The sequence below is a fragment of the Dermacentor variabilis genome, chromosome 1 (assembly GCF_050947875.1).
Source record: "Dermacentor variabilis isolate Ectoservices chromosome 1, ASM5094787v1, whole genome shotgun sequence".
Taxonomy (NCBI): domain Eukaryota; kingdom Metazoa; phylum Arthropoda; class Arachnida; order Ixodida; family Ixodidae; genus Dermacentor; species Dermacentor variabilis.
This window is the reverse complement of record NC_134568.1, coordinates 185982464-185996413: the sequence shown is the minus strand read 5'-3', so window position 1 is coordinate 185996413 and position 13950 is coordinate 185982464. Positions and strand designations below refer to the sequence as shown.

At 46.0% G+C, this 13950-nt stretch overlaps 1 protein-coding gene across 1 annotated transcript in view; it reads right to left on the bottom strand.

Annotated features, from left to right (window-relative positions):
• Neos (nuclear receptor coactivator protein neosin) overlaps window positions 1–13950 on the bottom strand; it is a 115113-nt gene that overhangs the window by 76757 nt on the left and 24406 nt on the right. Inside the window, exon 5 of the mRNA XM_075701190.1 lies at window positions 8846–8947. Coding sequence (XP_075557305.1) covers window positions 8846–8947 — 102 coding nt within the window. The remainder of the gene's footprint in view (window positions 1–8845; window positions 8948–13950) is intronic.

The following is a 13950-nucleotide window of genomic DNA, read 5'->3' as shown; positions in this document are numbered from 1 at the left end:
CAAATTTTATCACCGCGGTGCACAGACGTCACTACTTCAGATTTTGGCACCTACAACTCGCCAAACTGCAAGGCAATTTCTCAGTTTACGGTTGAGTTCTTCTACAGTATACCAGAGCTACACGTGGCTATTCTTGCACCAAGTGACATGAGTAGCACATGTACTTTTGTACCTCCCCCCCCCCCCCTTATCTTTACAACAATCACCAATTTCAGAGGGTCGAACAAACCTCACAGTCATTTGTCGCCTTCCGATGTGCTCCCTACTGACGCGGAAAATGTTCTGCCGAGACCTGCGCAGTGGTGGCATTGCGATTCCGGACACCGTCTCACTTGACAGTTTCATAGGTGCTGACACTGCTGTATTGACATGCGCAGAACTCGATGACGGCAAGATCATTCGTCAGGTTTCTGCTGCACCGCCGGACGATGACTGAGTCGGAAGATGACGCACCATGTGCTGCGCTGCCGTCGCATGCGGAGTGTGTACAAGCAGTGACTGTACTTTCAGCCGCCAATAGTGACCGTACGACCCTCTCCGAGATTTAGGCTTATCTGATTGCGCGTAAACGGAACAGCGTGCAACGGCGCATTCACGATTTCTTCCAAGCCTACTGCCGAGCCCGAATAAGTGCGTGGAAATAAAGGATTTCATTTTTTTTTCTTAATCTGCTTTTTCGGACACCTGTTTATTCGGACATTTTCGCAGTCCCCGTGAGGTCCGAATAAACGGTCGGCGACTGTATATTGTTGGACGGACTGCAGAGGCTACTTCCAATTATCAAAAATTTCAAGTTAACAAGCTGTGAATTAATGAGTTTTTACTGTATGTCACTCGTGGTTATTGCAGATGCTGACTTAGGGCGCATTCACACTTGCGAGTCGCAGAGGTTGTGCGATCGTCAGTCGTCTGCGACCAAGCAGCGGCTCGACAACACTGATGTTCACATTTGCAAGGGCCACCTCAGCGACCTGTGGATCGCCTTTTCGTTCAAAACGAGCTCTCTCAGGAAGAGTGCCGTTCACTCTCTTGCAGGCATTTCGTCTACTATGAACCCGTATTCGAGCTCGGTGTACTCTAGTCCCTTGCTGTTCGCGATGTACCACGACGACCTGAGTGAAGAGGAGGATATCGTGGTGGTTTTGATGTGCACTGCGGCCATACAGGCACTTCAAGCACCTAGGCAGAGAAGAGGCGGCGGTGGTGGGTCCGCCTGTGCCTCCGTTAGAGGGAAGTGGCCGGGCGTCTCGCGCACTACTTCCAGGGCATCGCTGATTGGATTAGTGGTTTGTGACTTGCAGTCGTAAGGCTGGAAAATCGAGCAGCGTGCGACTGGCCTGCAACAGCCGCTTTTCGACCAATGTGGCCATTTGCGACCAGAACGGTCACATGACCTCTGCGACTTGCAAGTGTGAAGGGGCCCTTCGGGTTAAGCGGAGTGATTTCATAAATCACATTAGTGATTTTGCATGAGACTCGGTAAGGCACGCGCCGTGAGAAGATTAATCTAGAAAGGATTGCGGTTGGCAGTGCATCCAACTCATTGTGAGCTCCATTTCGTGTCAATTTCGCCGCAGTTGCTGCACAGAACTTACAGCTTCACAGCAATGCCGTACTCCCGCAAGTGCCGCTCGATGGGCACAGCTCCGCGGCACATTCGGCAACCAGCAACTTTCAATAAACAGTTTACCATGTCGAGGTTGACAATGGTGTACGTTGTTGTCGACGCACTTTCCAGACGGGGCTCACTTGTTAGGCACTTCACCTTGCGCTCCGTTGCTGAAACTGAGGAGAGTTCCGCTGTTTTTTCCTGTGCTTGTTGCTCGATCTGATCTCGGTCCGCTGCCGTGAGATGCGCCGTGTCAATCCTCGCGCGGCCCGGCTGAGTGCGCATCTCCGTAGCACACACGCCTGTCATGACCGCCGCCCCGCAATCTGTTACCAGGGTGTCCGCTGTATGGTCACGGTCCACCGTCAACATCGCAAGTGGCACCGACGTTTTCCGTCACTCAGGCCGAGCGCCAACGCTGTCCGCAACTTTCGAGACAGCTGTCACGGCAGCGGTCCCGATCGCCTCTTCCCGTTGTGTTGCACCCAACTTCTTGGTTGCACCACTATTACGCGGCATCTGCAAGTCCGCCGGTCTGACAAGGTCGTCAGACATTGTAACTTGTAGTTTTGATGCATGTTTTCGCTCATCTCGACTGATCACGGCCACGCTGGGCGATGGTTTAGGCAAAACAGCGTCGCCAATGCGCGGCGTTTCTGCGCTCCAATCAGAAGGCGTTGTTTACCCACGTGATGGTCACGGACCAACAGGATGGTGGGACTGCCTCTCTTGTTCTTGCCTGGTGGCTCCCTCCTCAAGCAACCTTGAATGTTCGCTTTAGGCGGGAAAGGGAGCAGGGACATAGGGTTCCATACAATAGTTACTAGAGGGAACTCTGGCGCTAGTGTCTATGGGAGCTGCAACAAGAACGGTTGCACCAGCATGAAAATTATGGGAAGTACATGGATTTGTCCAAACTTCGTCTTTTTGGCTTCAAACGGCTTTGTGACTTTGTTAAGTAGTCATTTTCAACAATGTACTGCATAATAAATAATTAAGAAAACATCATTAAAATTGTCCAACGGCAGGATTCGAACACAGGAACTCTAGAACAGAAGCCTGATATTGCAACCATTAAACCACGGATGCTTGTAACGAGAAGCGAGTGCAATGCCCTTATGAATTTAACGCAGGCATGCCAGTGCCTCGAGATGCTTGGCGCGTTTCGATTTGGCCACCTGGAAAAGTTCAATCGTTGCAATTAATAGCAATTGTGCGTGTTGGCGGTGTCTTCTGCACTTCGAAGAGTATAGATTGCGTTGAAATTTCCAATAACATTTATATAGCATAATATACAAACCCACAAGAACGTCTGAATCCATAAGTGCGAAGATCAGACAAATCCATGTACTTCCCATCATTCCCATGGTGGTACAGTAAAACCTCATGAAACCATATCCGCTTAAACAGTCATCATCATCATCAGCCTGGTCTAGCCCACTGCTGGCAAAGGCCTTTTCCATACTTCTCCAACTACCCCGGTCGTGTACTAATTGTGGCCATGTTGTCCCTGCAAACTTCTTAATCTCATCTGCTCACCTAACTTTCAGCCCTCCCCTGCTAACACCTCCCTTTGAATCCAGTCCATAACCCTTAATGACCATCGGTTATCTTCCCCCATTACATGTCCTGCCCATGCCCCCATTTCTTTTTCTTGATTTCAACTAAGATGTTATTAACTCGCATTTGTTCTTTTCTTATCCCTTAACGTTACACCCATCATTCTTCTTTCCATAGCTCGATGCGTCGTCCTCAATTTAAGCAGAACCCTTTTCGTAAGCCTCCAGGTTTCTGCCCCGTACGTGAGTACTGGTAAGATACAGCTGTTATACACTTTTCTCTTGAGGGATAATGGCAACCTGCTGTTCATGATCTGAGAATGCCTGCCAAACGCACCCCAGCGAATCTTTATTTTTCAGATTATTTCAGTCTCATGATCCGGATCCGCGGTCACTACCTGCCCTAAGTAGATGTATTCCCTTACCACTTCCAGTGCCTAGTTACCTATCGTAAATTGCTGTTCTCTTCCGAGAATGTTAAACATTAGTTTACCGCAGATTAATTTTCAGACCCACCCTTCTGCTTTGCCTGTCCAGGTCAGTGAGCATGCTTTGCAATTGGTCCCCTGAGTTACTAAGCAAAGCAATATCATCACCGAATCGCAAGTTACTAAGGTATTCCTCATTACCTCTTATACCCAATTCTTCCCAATCCAGGTCTCTGAATACCTCCTGTAAACACGTTGTGAATAGCATTGGAGAGATCCTATCTCCCTGCCTGATGCCTTTCTTTATTGGGATTTTGTTGCTTTCCTTATGGAGGACTACGGTGGCTGTGGAGCCGCTATAGATATCTTTCAGCATTTTTACATACGGCTTGCCTACACCCCGATTCCGTAATGCCTCCATGACTGCTGAGGTTTCGACTGGATCAAACGGTTTCTCGTAATCAATGAAAGCTAGATATAAGGGTTGGTTATATTCCGCACATTTCTCTGTCACCTGATTGATAGTGTGAATATGGTCTATTGTCGAGTAGCCTTTACAGAATCCTGTCTGGTCCTTTGTTTGACAAAAGTCTAAGGTGTTCCTGATTCTATTTGCGATTACTTTAGTAAATGCTTTGTGGGCAACGGACAGTAAGCTTAAATAGTAGTTTCGTTTTAAAAGCAGTAAAGTCAAGTCCCCGACTCAGCGGCCATTGAAGATGATGCGTTTTGTATCCCCATAAACCGTACCAGCTTATTGCATACATATCGGTTTACATGTAGTGTTTCCACTTTTCGTCACGCAAACATGGCGGTGCGTCGTCTCCATCGGGCGGCCCGGCAGAACAAGCCTTGGAGATTAAAACAATGGCCTCCAAGCGCCCTGTGCGTTTGCGTGTGAAGCCACATCAACATCATTTCGGCGGCGTGCCAGAGAGCGTTGTGGCGTCGTGCATGCGAGGACTCGCATCGTGCCGAAGCTCGGATAAAAAAAGACGCCCGATGCTCAGCATAGAAGAAAAATTAGACACTGTTTGTGCTATCGAATGTGGCACAAAGAAGTCTGCGCTGGCACGTGATAAGGATCTGCTGTTGACTACGGTGTGTGGCATTTGGAATTCGAAGAAGTTGCTCGGCAGCGCTGCTGTGACCGCGAAGAGATGTCAGCTACGAGGTTCGACTTTTCGCCATCGTTACCTCTGTTGTTGCCAAAGTGTCGGCTAGCAACAGTGATGAGGATGACACGGAAAGTGACAGCACGGGTGATTCAGGCGCGACAGTGGCAGAAGCTGCACGTTACGTCAGCCTCATGAATGCAATGGTCACGACGAGAACAGCACCCCACAATGCAAAAGGCACCCCACTACGTCTGCAGCGCTACCACACACGTGCACGGAGAATACGTAACGCCAACAAGGAATCTGCCATGCGAGTGTTTGCCGAGAAAAGGGGGCTGGCTGAAAAGCTGCCTCGCAGCTTCAGTAAGTTTGAGGCCGCTGTCGTCGCTGCTAGGCCGCCGCGGCATCAAAGGCAAATAACACTTTTGTCGCACGAAGTGAATAAATGCTGCATGTTTTTCCCCCTTTCATCGCACTTCCTCCGAGTTCTATTTTTGATAGGTAATTGGTCAATCTCATGCTATTTCGGTTAAATAGTACTACCGATTAGCACGCACTTTTTCCGAGCTCCAGCCAACTACAGTTTAACAAGGTTTCACTGTACAACGACTGCAGTGCCAGAGTTCCTTCTAGTAATTATTGTATGAAACTCTATGAGCAGGAAGGACACGCTTTCGAACGAGACTAAAATGGTGGCGCTCCTTTGATCAGTTTCGAAACTGTCAGCGGCGCAAGATGGGGCAGTTTCAGTGCGTCTTGCAGACAAAAATGAGCGTCTCACGTGACAAATACGGCGTTCTTTTGCCCAAAGATGTGCGATTTTGCGTTAACTTTTTGTCAACAAGCACGTGATGACGTCTAGATTGCGAAAATAACAAAACTGAAAAATCAACCTTTTAGCTATTTTTTTCGCCTCCAAGACCCGTGTACCCCCTTAAGAGAGGTACAGATGATTACAAGTTACCCACCTCAGTAGCCATGCTTTTCCCCCTCAACTTGTTCCCCGAGCAATTGGGGCTAAGTCCGCCTTCACTGGCTTTGTATCATGATGTGGTGTCATTTCTTCTACTTCTGGCGTCTTCCAGCCAGCACATGAAGCCTCTCCAAACTCTGTGCTAGCCACCTGGATGTCAACACCCAGCGACAGCTATTGAAGCAGTATGCATTGCGTGCGTTCAGTCGCAGCGCCATGAATGTCCTGTATTCCTGTAAACGCAGGCGAGCTTGGCATTTTGACCAATGAATAGAGGCGTTCATGTGAGCAGCCTGCACAGTGCAGCAACCTAGTCGCGCAGAGCTTGACCAGCTAAACACAGACCTAATATTGCCGTAACCAAGTATAAAACATTTTAAACATTTAAAAAGACATGTTCACACTTGCACCACTGCCGAAAATTTACACCAGCAACAAAGTAGAACACACTTGGTTACTGCTATACTTTCTCTGTGTTTGGCTGAGCTCTGTGCCACTAGGTGGCTGCACCCTGCAGGTCACTTATGTTTGCAGCTACACCCATTCGGCAAAACGGCCAGTGCATCTGCATTTATCAGAATACTGAACAGGCCAAAACCCTATTGTGGTAATGCCTTGGTGTTAAGTGACGGCCGCAAACACGTAGGACCTGGCGCTGATAGGATATCAACAGCCGATGTGCTGCAGCCACTCCATTTACCTGTTGCCTTGCAGAAGAGCACGTCATCAACCACTACATTTGCAGCCCACAACACAATAAAGTCCATTCATGGTCCTTGCAAAAAGAAATGTCAAGACCAACACAAGACCAACCAACACAAGACCAATTGCATGCAGCTTGCATCAACACGGAGGACATTGTAACACAAGAAGACGACACTTGCTGTGTGCCGTGAGTGCCCAAGTGTGGTGATAAATTGTCGTGTATTCTTTTTTGTAGAAACAAATTAGCCAACATTCAAACTATTACGAAGATTTGTTTGCCATAACGTTGAAAAAATTATTGATGATGCAACGTGGGCAGCCAATAAGGATAGCTTGCCTGGCTGACATCACGCACGCCTGCTATTCAGATGGTGATGGGGCTGAAAGCACAGGGGAGTGGTGTCACTGCAATCAGTAGCAATGCGCATTTGTAAAACCTTATAAATTACATGCTTTACACGAAGCACTTAAATATGCTCCGGCGCGGTTGAGGCGCTATTGGCGTTTTCCCACGATGCGATGCGGAGCGCTGAATGGCTGGAGCAGCATGTTCAAAACCTGCGGGCTAAAGCGCGCCTGCAATTGGCTGCTGCGCAAGTGGCGGCGGCGACTGCTCCCTTTGATGCTGTGCTAGCTTCGTTGTTGCCCCTTGCTCCGTCCGCCGCAACAGACGCCTGCTTGCGAGCTGCTCATCGCCTTGCGCTATCTTTTAGATTATTTTCTCAGCTTTTTTTTTTTTTTTCACGAGTTCCTTGCTACACGCGATGCCGGCAATGAAGCTCAAGACAGTGCAAATGTTCGGTGCACGGAAGCACGATATGCGACTTGTGCGAGCATCGATCTTCCACAGTGAATGTCGACTGCCGCCAGTCGAAAATCCTACACATTGAGTGTGCCTGGAGCCGCAAGAGCGAATTCGAAGAACCACTCTTTAAATTTGTGTGCCGTCTTTTTTTATTCTGTTCCTGAATGACTTTGTCAGGGGGTAACAAGCTTCATTTTTTGAAAGCTGGTGCAGTTAATTTATAATCTGCAGTTAATTTTTGATGAATGTGGTCATTTCTGACTACATCAAATTCAAAGTTGTGTTAAAATTTTTTGGAGGAGAAATTAAAGAAAAGGGCTTTGTAGCCCCCTGGGATATCTATCAAGGGATCATCACAGTGAATTTCAGCTTCCTACGATGTCCTGGCATTTCTCCAGGCTCTTCCTCAGGCATATACATGAACCACTTAGTTAGACCTCAATAACTCTGGAACTAATAAACACATCTTCATGAAACATTGAAGTTCATCATAGTCAGATGGTGTAAACGTACCCTGAAAGTTTCATCCAGATATCTTAAAAAATAAAAAAGTTCGGTCTCCAGGGTAGCCTCCCCCCTTAATGATCAGAAAGATCTACCCTAACGACTGATTATGTTTGTACAAAATCATTCCAAGTCCCTTTAATGTACACAACTTGCAAAGTTGAAGTATGGATGAGTTAGTATAACAAACGTGCTAGAGGAATGTGCATTGAATCGCATAACATAAAAGAAGAGGAAAGTCAGCAGCATCGCCGGCACTTTCTTGTCAAGCGCGAACAATCACACTGGCACTAAGCTTGATAGGGTATGAAAGCTTTCACAAACGCACCACCAAGATACAGTGTACTCCCAGTGAGGTTGTGCTCAGTGCTAACTTCCCCCTTCTTTCTGTATATCACTGCTCGAATGGACTTAGGTACTCGCTGCCACTGCATTATGGCCTCGCGTAGCAGCGGTGAGCTAAGGGTAGAGTCTCTAGCTCTCTCTCCCCCTTATTTAGAGTGCTGTCAGTTAAGCATCAATGTGATTACAGCCACCATGACCTTAAGCAAGACAATCCACGCTTTTGAGCAGGCATTATCAGTCTGCATGTTGTGCACAAATGAGGTGAGCATGCAATGTAACAGCATTTCAGCGAGATCACAGCTTCATAAGAATGGCATGGCACTTGTGGGCGTCGACTAAAGGCATGACAGCTGCACTCTTCTGCAATTCAGTTTTAGTTTGTGAAATGAAATTGTCCAGAATTCATTACGCTACAGAAATTAGCGACACCAACTTTTTGGATGCCTGCAACCGGTTATGAACTCATCAGATGACTGGCTTCAAATCATGCAGTACGATCAATCATCTTGATTCAGTGCCAAGCACGTAGTCTTGGCACAGTGTTTGCATGCTATTGCCCAAATACACCGGCATGTCCAGTGCTGTGGCATGCGAAAGTGATAGAAAATATTACTGCCCCCATTTTGGAAACTCTCCATGTGATCTCTGCCAAACCAATGGGCTTCTATTTTGTTATTTCAATTAACTTGAAACTCTATTTATCCAAATATATTTCTGGTTTTTACAGCTTCGAGTTAATGGGGTTTTACTGTATTTCCATATTCTTCTACAAAAAGACACATGGCATTAATACACATACCTGTCATCACGTTTAAATTCCCGTTCGTCATAGTCACGGTGCACCGGTGACCTGTCTCTTGGCATACCTGCTTCGTGTCGACGGTCGTGGTCAGAGTACTCCCTAAAAAATTATAACAATGAATATTAAATTACAAGACATTCCTTGCAAACAAAAACAAGGTAACCAAAGTGAATGAGCAGATGGGGTTTTGTTTTCCCTAAAAGTGAAGGCCATGCTACAATGGTTCGAGAAGGTACCTAAAACAAGTTCTTGAACTTACTGTTTAAAGAAAATTGCACATTTCAAATTCCTACTTAACCTCTTAAAACACAATTCTGCCAATTTCGTTGGTATACAGATCTCAAAAAAGATTTGTACTGTATCTCGGCAGCGGAGGGTTTGAGTAAAAGTACAGGGCCAATTCGAATGTGTAAAATAGCGGTGCCATGCCAAAAAAGGTAGCGATCATTCTTTACATGCATAGCATCTCACACAATTTGAAAGGGATAGTGGGAAGGATCGCCAAGAAAGTAAACTCGGACAAGGAAGAGACGACCGCCTGTACCACAAGATACAGCATGCTATTTGTGAATTGCAAACAGAATGCTGTTTAATACCCTTGTCATGCGAACGTGCATATATAGCAGTCAGACAGGCCACTGTAATGATCATAGATTAAAAGAGCATCATTATAATTCCACAAAAGGAATTTCTGGTCACCTAGGCATGCATTGCCAGGAGTGTGCCTGTGTCCTCATCTTTGAAAAAACTACTACAGTGGAACCTCGATTATACGACTTTCTCGGGACCGCAAGAAAGCGCTGCAAAATCCGAACATAAATTATGCCTATAAAAACACGACTTATTTCGCACGATGGATTTGTGAGAAATTTCAATGTAAACTACTAACATACTCTGCAGAGCTTGGAAACCCAAATTGCCAAAAAAGGAAATGCAATAAGAACATTGTCGTGGGCCTCCACGGACTCCACGAAGGTCGTGGTGAGGTTTAAACCTTCGAAATAATCGTTGACGAAGCCTGCATCGGCCTCGAGCGGCATCGAGGTTGTTGCGTTCCCAGCAGAGGAGGCAGTCTCTCTCTTAAAGCCACAGTGCTTGAACGAGTTAGCGATTGTGCTTTGCGACACTGTGTTCCCTGAATTGGCAATAAAATGCATGGCGTCGGGCACAGTAACCTTATTTTCCGACTCACTGCATTTATAGCCGCCAGCCGACGCTGCACTAACCGCTTCCGGTACCCTTGCTTGACACACTTAATGATGCCAGCATCCAGCACCTGTGGCAGGCTTGTGCAGTTGCGCAGAAAAAAAAACAACCTTTATGTTCCTCAGGCTGGACATATCGGGTGGGTGGCACGGTGCGTTGTCCACGAAAAGCAATATTTCCCTCCCCATAGCACCCATTTTGTTATCTAGCTGCTACAAAAATTGCTGAAGAGCGAAGACATTATCCACGCCTTTTTGTTGAAGTTGTACCTGCACGGCAGCGTCTTCGAGTTATTAAAGCACCATGGCTTTGCAAACTTTTCAACAATGAGCACGGGCTGCCTCTCGGAATGGTCCTCGTTAGCATAGAATAGTGCCGTCACAAGCTTTTTACTACGCTTTCCACTACGACAGCTGTCACCCTTAAACGCAAAGGTTTGCTCGGGCAGCATATGGTAAAAATACCGCTCTCATCGGCGTTGAAAATGTCGCAGGGCTTGTATGCAGCAATCATTTCCGGCAGCGACTCCATCCACTCGTTCACCGTCGAAACGTCCACAGAAGTGCTTTCTCCGAGGAGCGGCTGCACATAATCCTGTTTCGTTTTTTAAAGCGATCCAGCCACCCGTTCGATGCCCGAAAGTCGTCGATGCCCAGACGCAATGCCATAAGGTCCACCTTTTCTTTTAGAATGGAGCCGTCAACGTTGATTGCAGAGCTCCGTGCTCGATGCAGCCACTTGGGGAGAACTTTTTCTAACTTCTCATGCTGTAATTCTTTTGCCGCTTTCCGCTTGAGCCTGAGCTTGTTGACATTCTGCAATATCACCGGTTTGTTTGCCAGGATCGTCTTAAGCGAAGATTCGGATATCTTAAGGTCTCGGGCAATCCTGGCTTTCATGGCTCCATGCCGCTTTTCCGCTTTCTCGATAATATTCAGCTTATTGCCGAGCGACAGAACTGTCCGCTTTCGGGACATCGTGCGTAGCGTTGCTCCACACAACTGAAAACCTCCACTGAACACTGGTCGCTAGGATTACGACGAAGAACACGTGTGATAAACCTAGGCCTCTGCGCGCTACCTTGTCAGCGATCTGCTGCTGGGAAACTGGAAGGAGAGAAATGCTTCCCCAACGCAAAGAGAGGCGGCGCCACCGAAAAGAGAGGGAGAAAGTGATTGCGGAGAAGAAAAGGCGCTATTTCAGCACAGCGGGCGTCGCGGGCGCCTGCTGGTGGGGGAGAGAGAAACGAACGATGAGACGAGCCAGGGAAGAAAGCTGCGCCGGAGTGAACCATTTGAGCGGTGTCAAGCGCTCCGCATGCGGAGAGACGGAGCGAGGAAAGAGACCTGCGACACTTTTCTTTCGTCCGCCGTTCCGTTCCGTCCCGCGCTTCGCGAGGGTTGTCGTATAACGTGGCTCAGGTGTAAGATTGCATCAAATAACCGGGGTTTTTAATGCATTGCTTCTATGGGGACTTCGCCGGGACTGTGCTAATCCGTCATAAAACCCAGGTCGTCGCAAAACCGGGGGACATATAACCAGGGTCCCAGTGTATTTTGAATCACGTGAAATGTAGAATGACAAAAGAAATTCTTCAGACTTACGAAATTGAAAAAATTAAGGAAAAGTGTGCAAGCATGCCTTCGGTGGCGTTATCGGAGAAAGAGATGCGATTTCTCAAGTTATCAAGATAGCCATGGAAAAAGTGCAAGCAAATTGCAATTAAGCCGTTTTGACACGTATTGGTTTCTTGGTGTGTGCCTCTCAATGATGACAATTTTCGTCTTTCTTTTTTATCGTTCGGTTATGTATATATATTGTGCACATACGAAAATAAAACTTGTAGTTGAAAGTTCAAAGTTCACGTTTTATAAATATTCTCTGTCCTCGTCGTGTCGCACTGCACTGTGTTACCATTAGCTCATTACACATTTGGCACATGCTTACGTGAAAAGGTTGGGCTATTATTGAACACAGACATTTAAAAAGCCCAAACTGTGAGGCAAACAAGCAAGCGAGTGAATTTCTTTCATAATTAAAATGAAGAAAAGAAAGAGAAGCTAAACCAAGGATAGTATTTTAACACAATTCTTTTCATTCACATCTATTTAAAGCAAAAATCAGAGGACACAAAATTTTGTTTTTTTCTCCAACGTTTCAAGGAAGACAGCACACTCATTGACCCCTAATGCATTTACGCCCTATGCAAAAAATAAAAAGGCTAGTCACCCACTGTCAACATCTGCAGACTAACCTTTGTGTCTTAGTGATAGGCTGTAAATTGTTGCACAGTAACTACATACCTGCCAACCTGTGCACTTTAAAATTTATAAAATATCCCAGACATAACAACAGAAGGGGCGGAGTGGGATATTGCCCAAATTTTTAACCCTTTGAGGGTCACTGCTGCACGTATACGGTGTCAGAAACCAGTCCAAAATGGTCAGAAATGTAGATGTACAGCGAAAAAACGAATGAAAACGTGCCTTTTCAGAATGAAGCACCACCTGGCGCGACTCTGGCAGGGCTGCAACCTCCCATAACTTCTAAAAAAACATTGTGCTGCTGCCTCTCAGCTTCCACCAGAACTGATTTTTGGCTTCACTCTAGTGTGGCTGCCACAGTGGTGGTTTAGGACTATTCCCATTTCGCCTTTACTGCCCCGTGCTCATGTTCATGCTTGCACCCTGTATTTGGCATTCTTACACAGGTTTTCAGTTACAGGCATAGAAAAACTGATTTTTCTTACCAATCAAAGTGTTGCCACAAGATGCTTGCACAATGCTTGTACTTAAAGTGTGCACTTATATTGTTTAAAGGCGGGCGTTTGCGAACTGGTGATATTGCACGAGTAATTTTGTGAGATGCACAAGCGGTGATAGAATCTAATCTGGCAATCAAACAATTGACCACTGCACATTCCTCACTTGCTTCTTTTTCTGATGGGTGCTCTCTACTGAATTTGGTTGTGGGCGCTCACATGGGATGCCCCGCTTTCACTAGGCCCACGCATTCCTGGGGCCATATTCTCTAACAATTACACTTCATTTTCCATTAATATAACCCTTCGTTATTGGTTCAGATGCAGCTCAAAGGCCGCTTCACCACAATCTTTGCTGGGACTGAACCCTCTCCGCACCAATGATCAACATAAAAAAAAAAAATGTCAGAAAATACAGGCCCTACTTGTGTGAAACATATTTAAAAGATAAAAACAGGTTGTGTGAATTCAATAACATGTGTAAACAAAACAATAATTTAGTTTACAAAGTTTATGTATTTAACCCTTTCAGACGCTGTGTACACAACTGTGTACTCCAAGATAGTGCATCAACAGCAAAAGCACTGATGAATGTAATCATATAAGAAACCAACAAACACTGACACCAAGGAAAACATAGGGGGAAATTACTTGTGCTTAATAAATGAAATGGAGAAACAATAAATTAATGGAAATGAAAGTGGATGAAAAAACAACTTGCCGCAGGTGTTGGGCACACTTTGCTCACTGACGGTAGTAAAGGTGTATGCAATGTCACCACTCCCTGCTCAGGAGGACGGGCGATCTGAATTACGCTGAAGATATGCGGACGATGTTAAAATAAATTAATGGTATTTTAACAGTCCACATTGACTTAATATTTGCCTTTGGTGTCTTTTTAAGAACAACACTATATTTTTAGAACGCAGTGTCTTTTTCACCCACTTTGCTATTGCAGATTTTGCCTGCTTCAGGCACTTATCCGAATAAACTTGCTCAAAGCAAGGACCCCACTAATATCTTTTCACTGACTTCCAAGAGCATCGTCAGAGACTGATGCACGAAACTTTTTCTCAAATAGAATTTCTTTGCTGTAAAACTTACAGCAACACTTGCAAAATCAAAAGATTAGCCC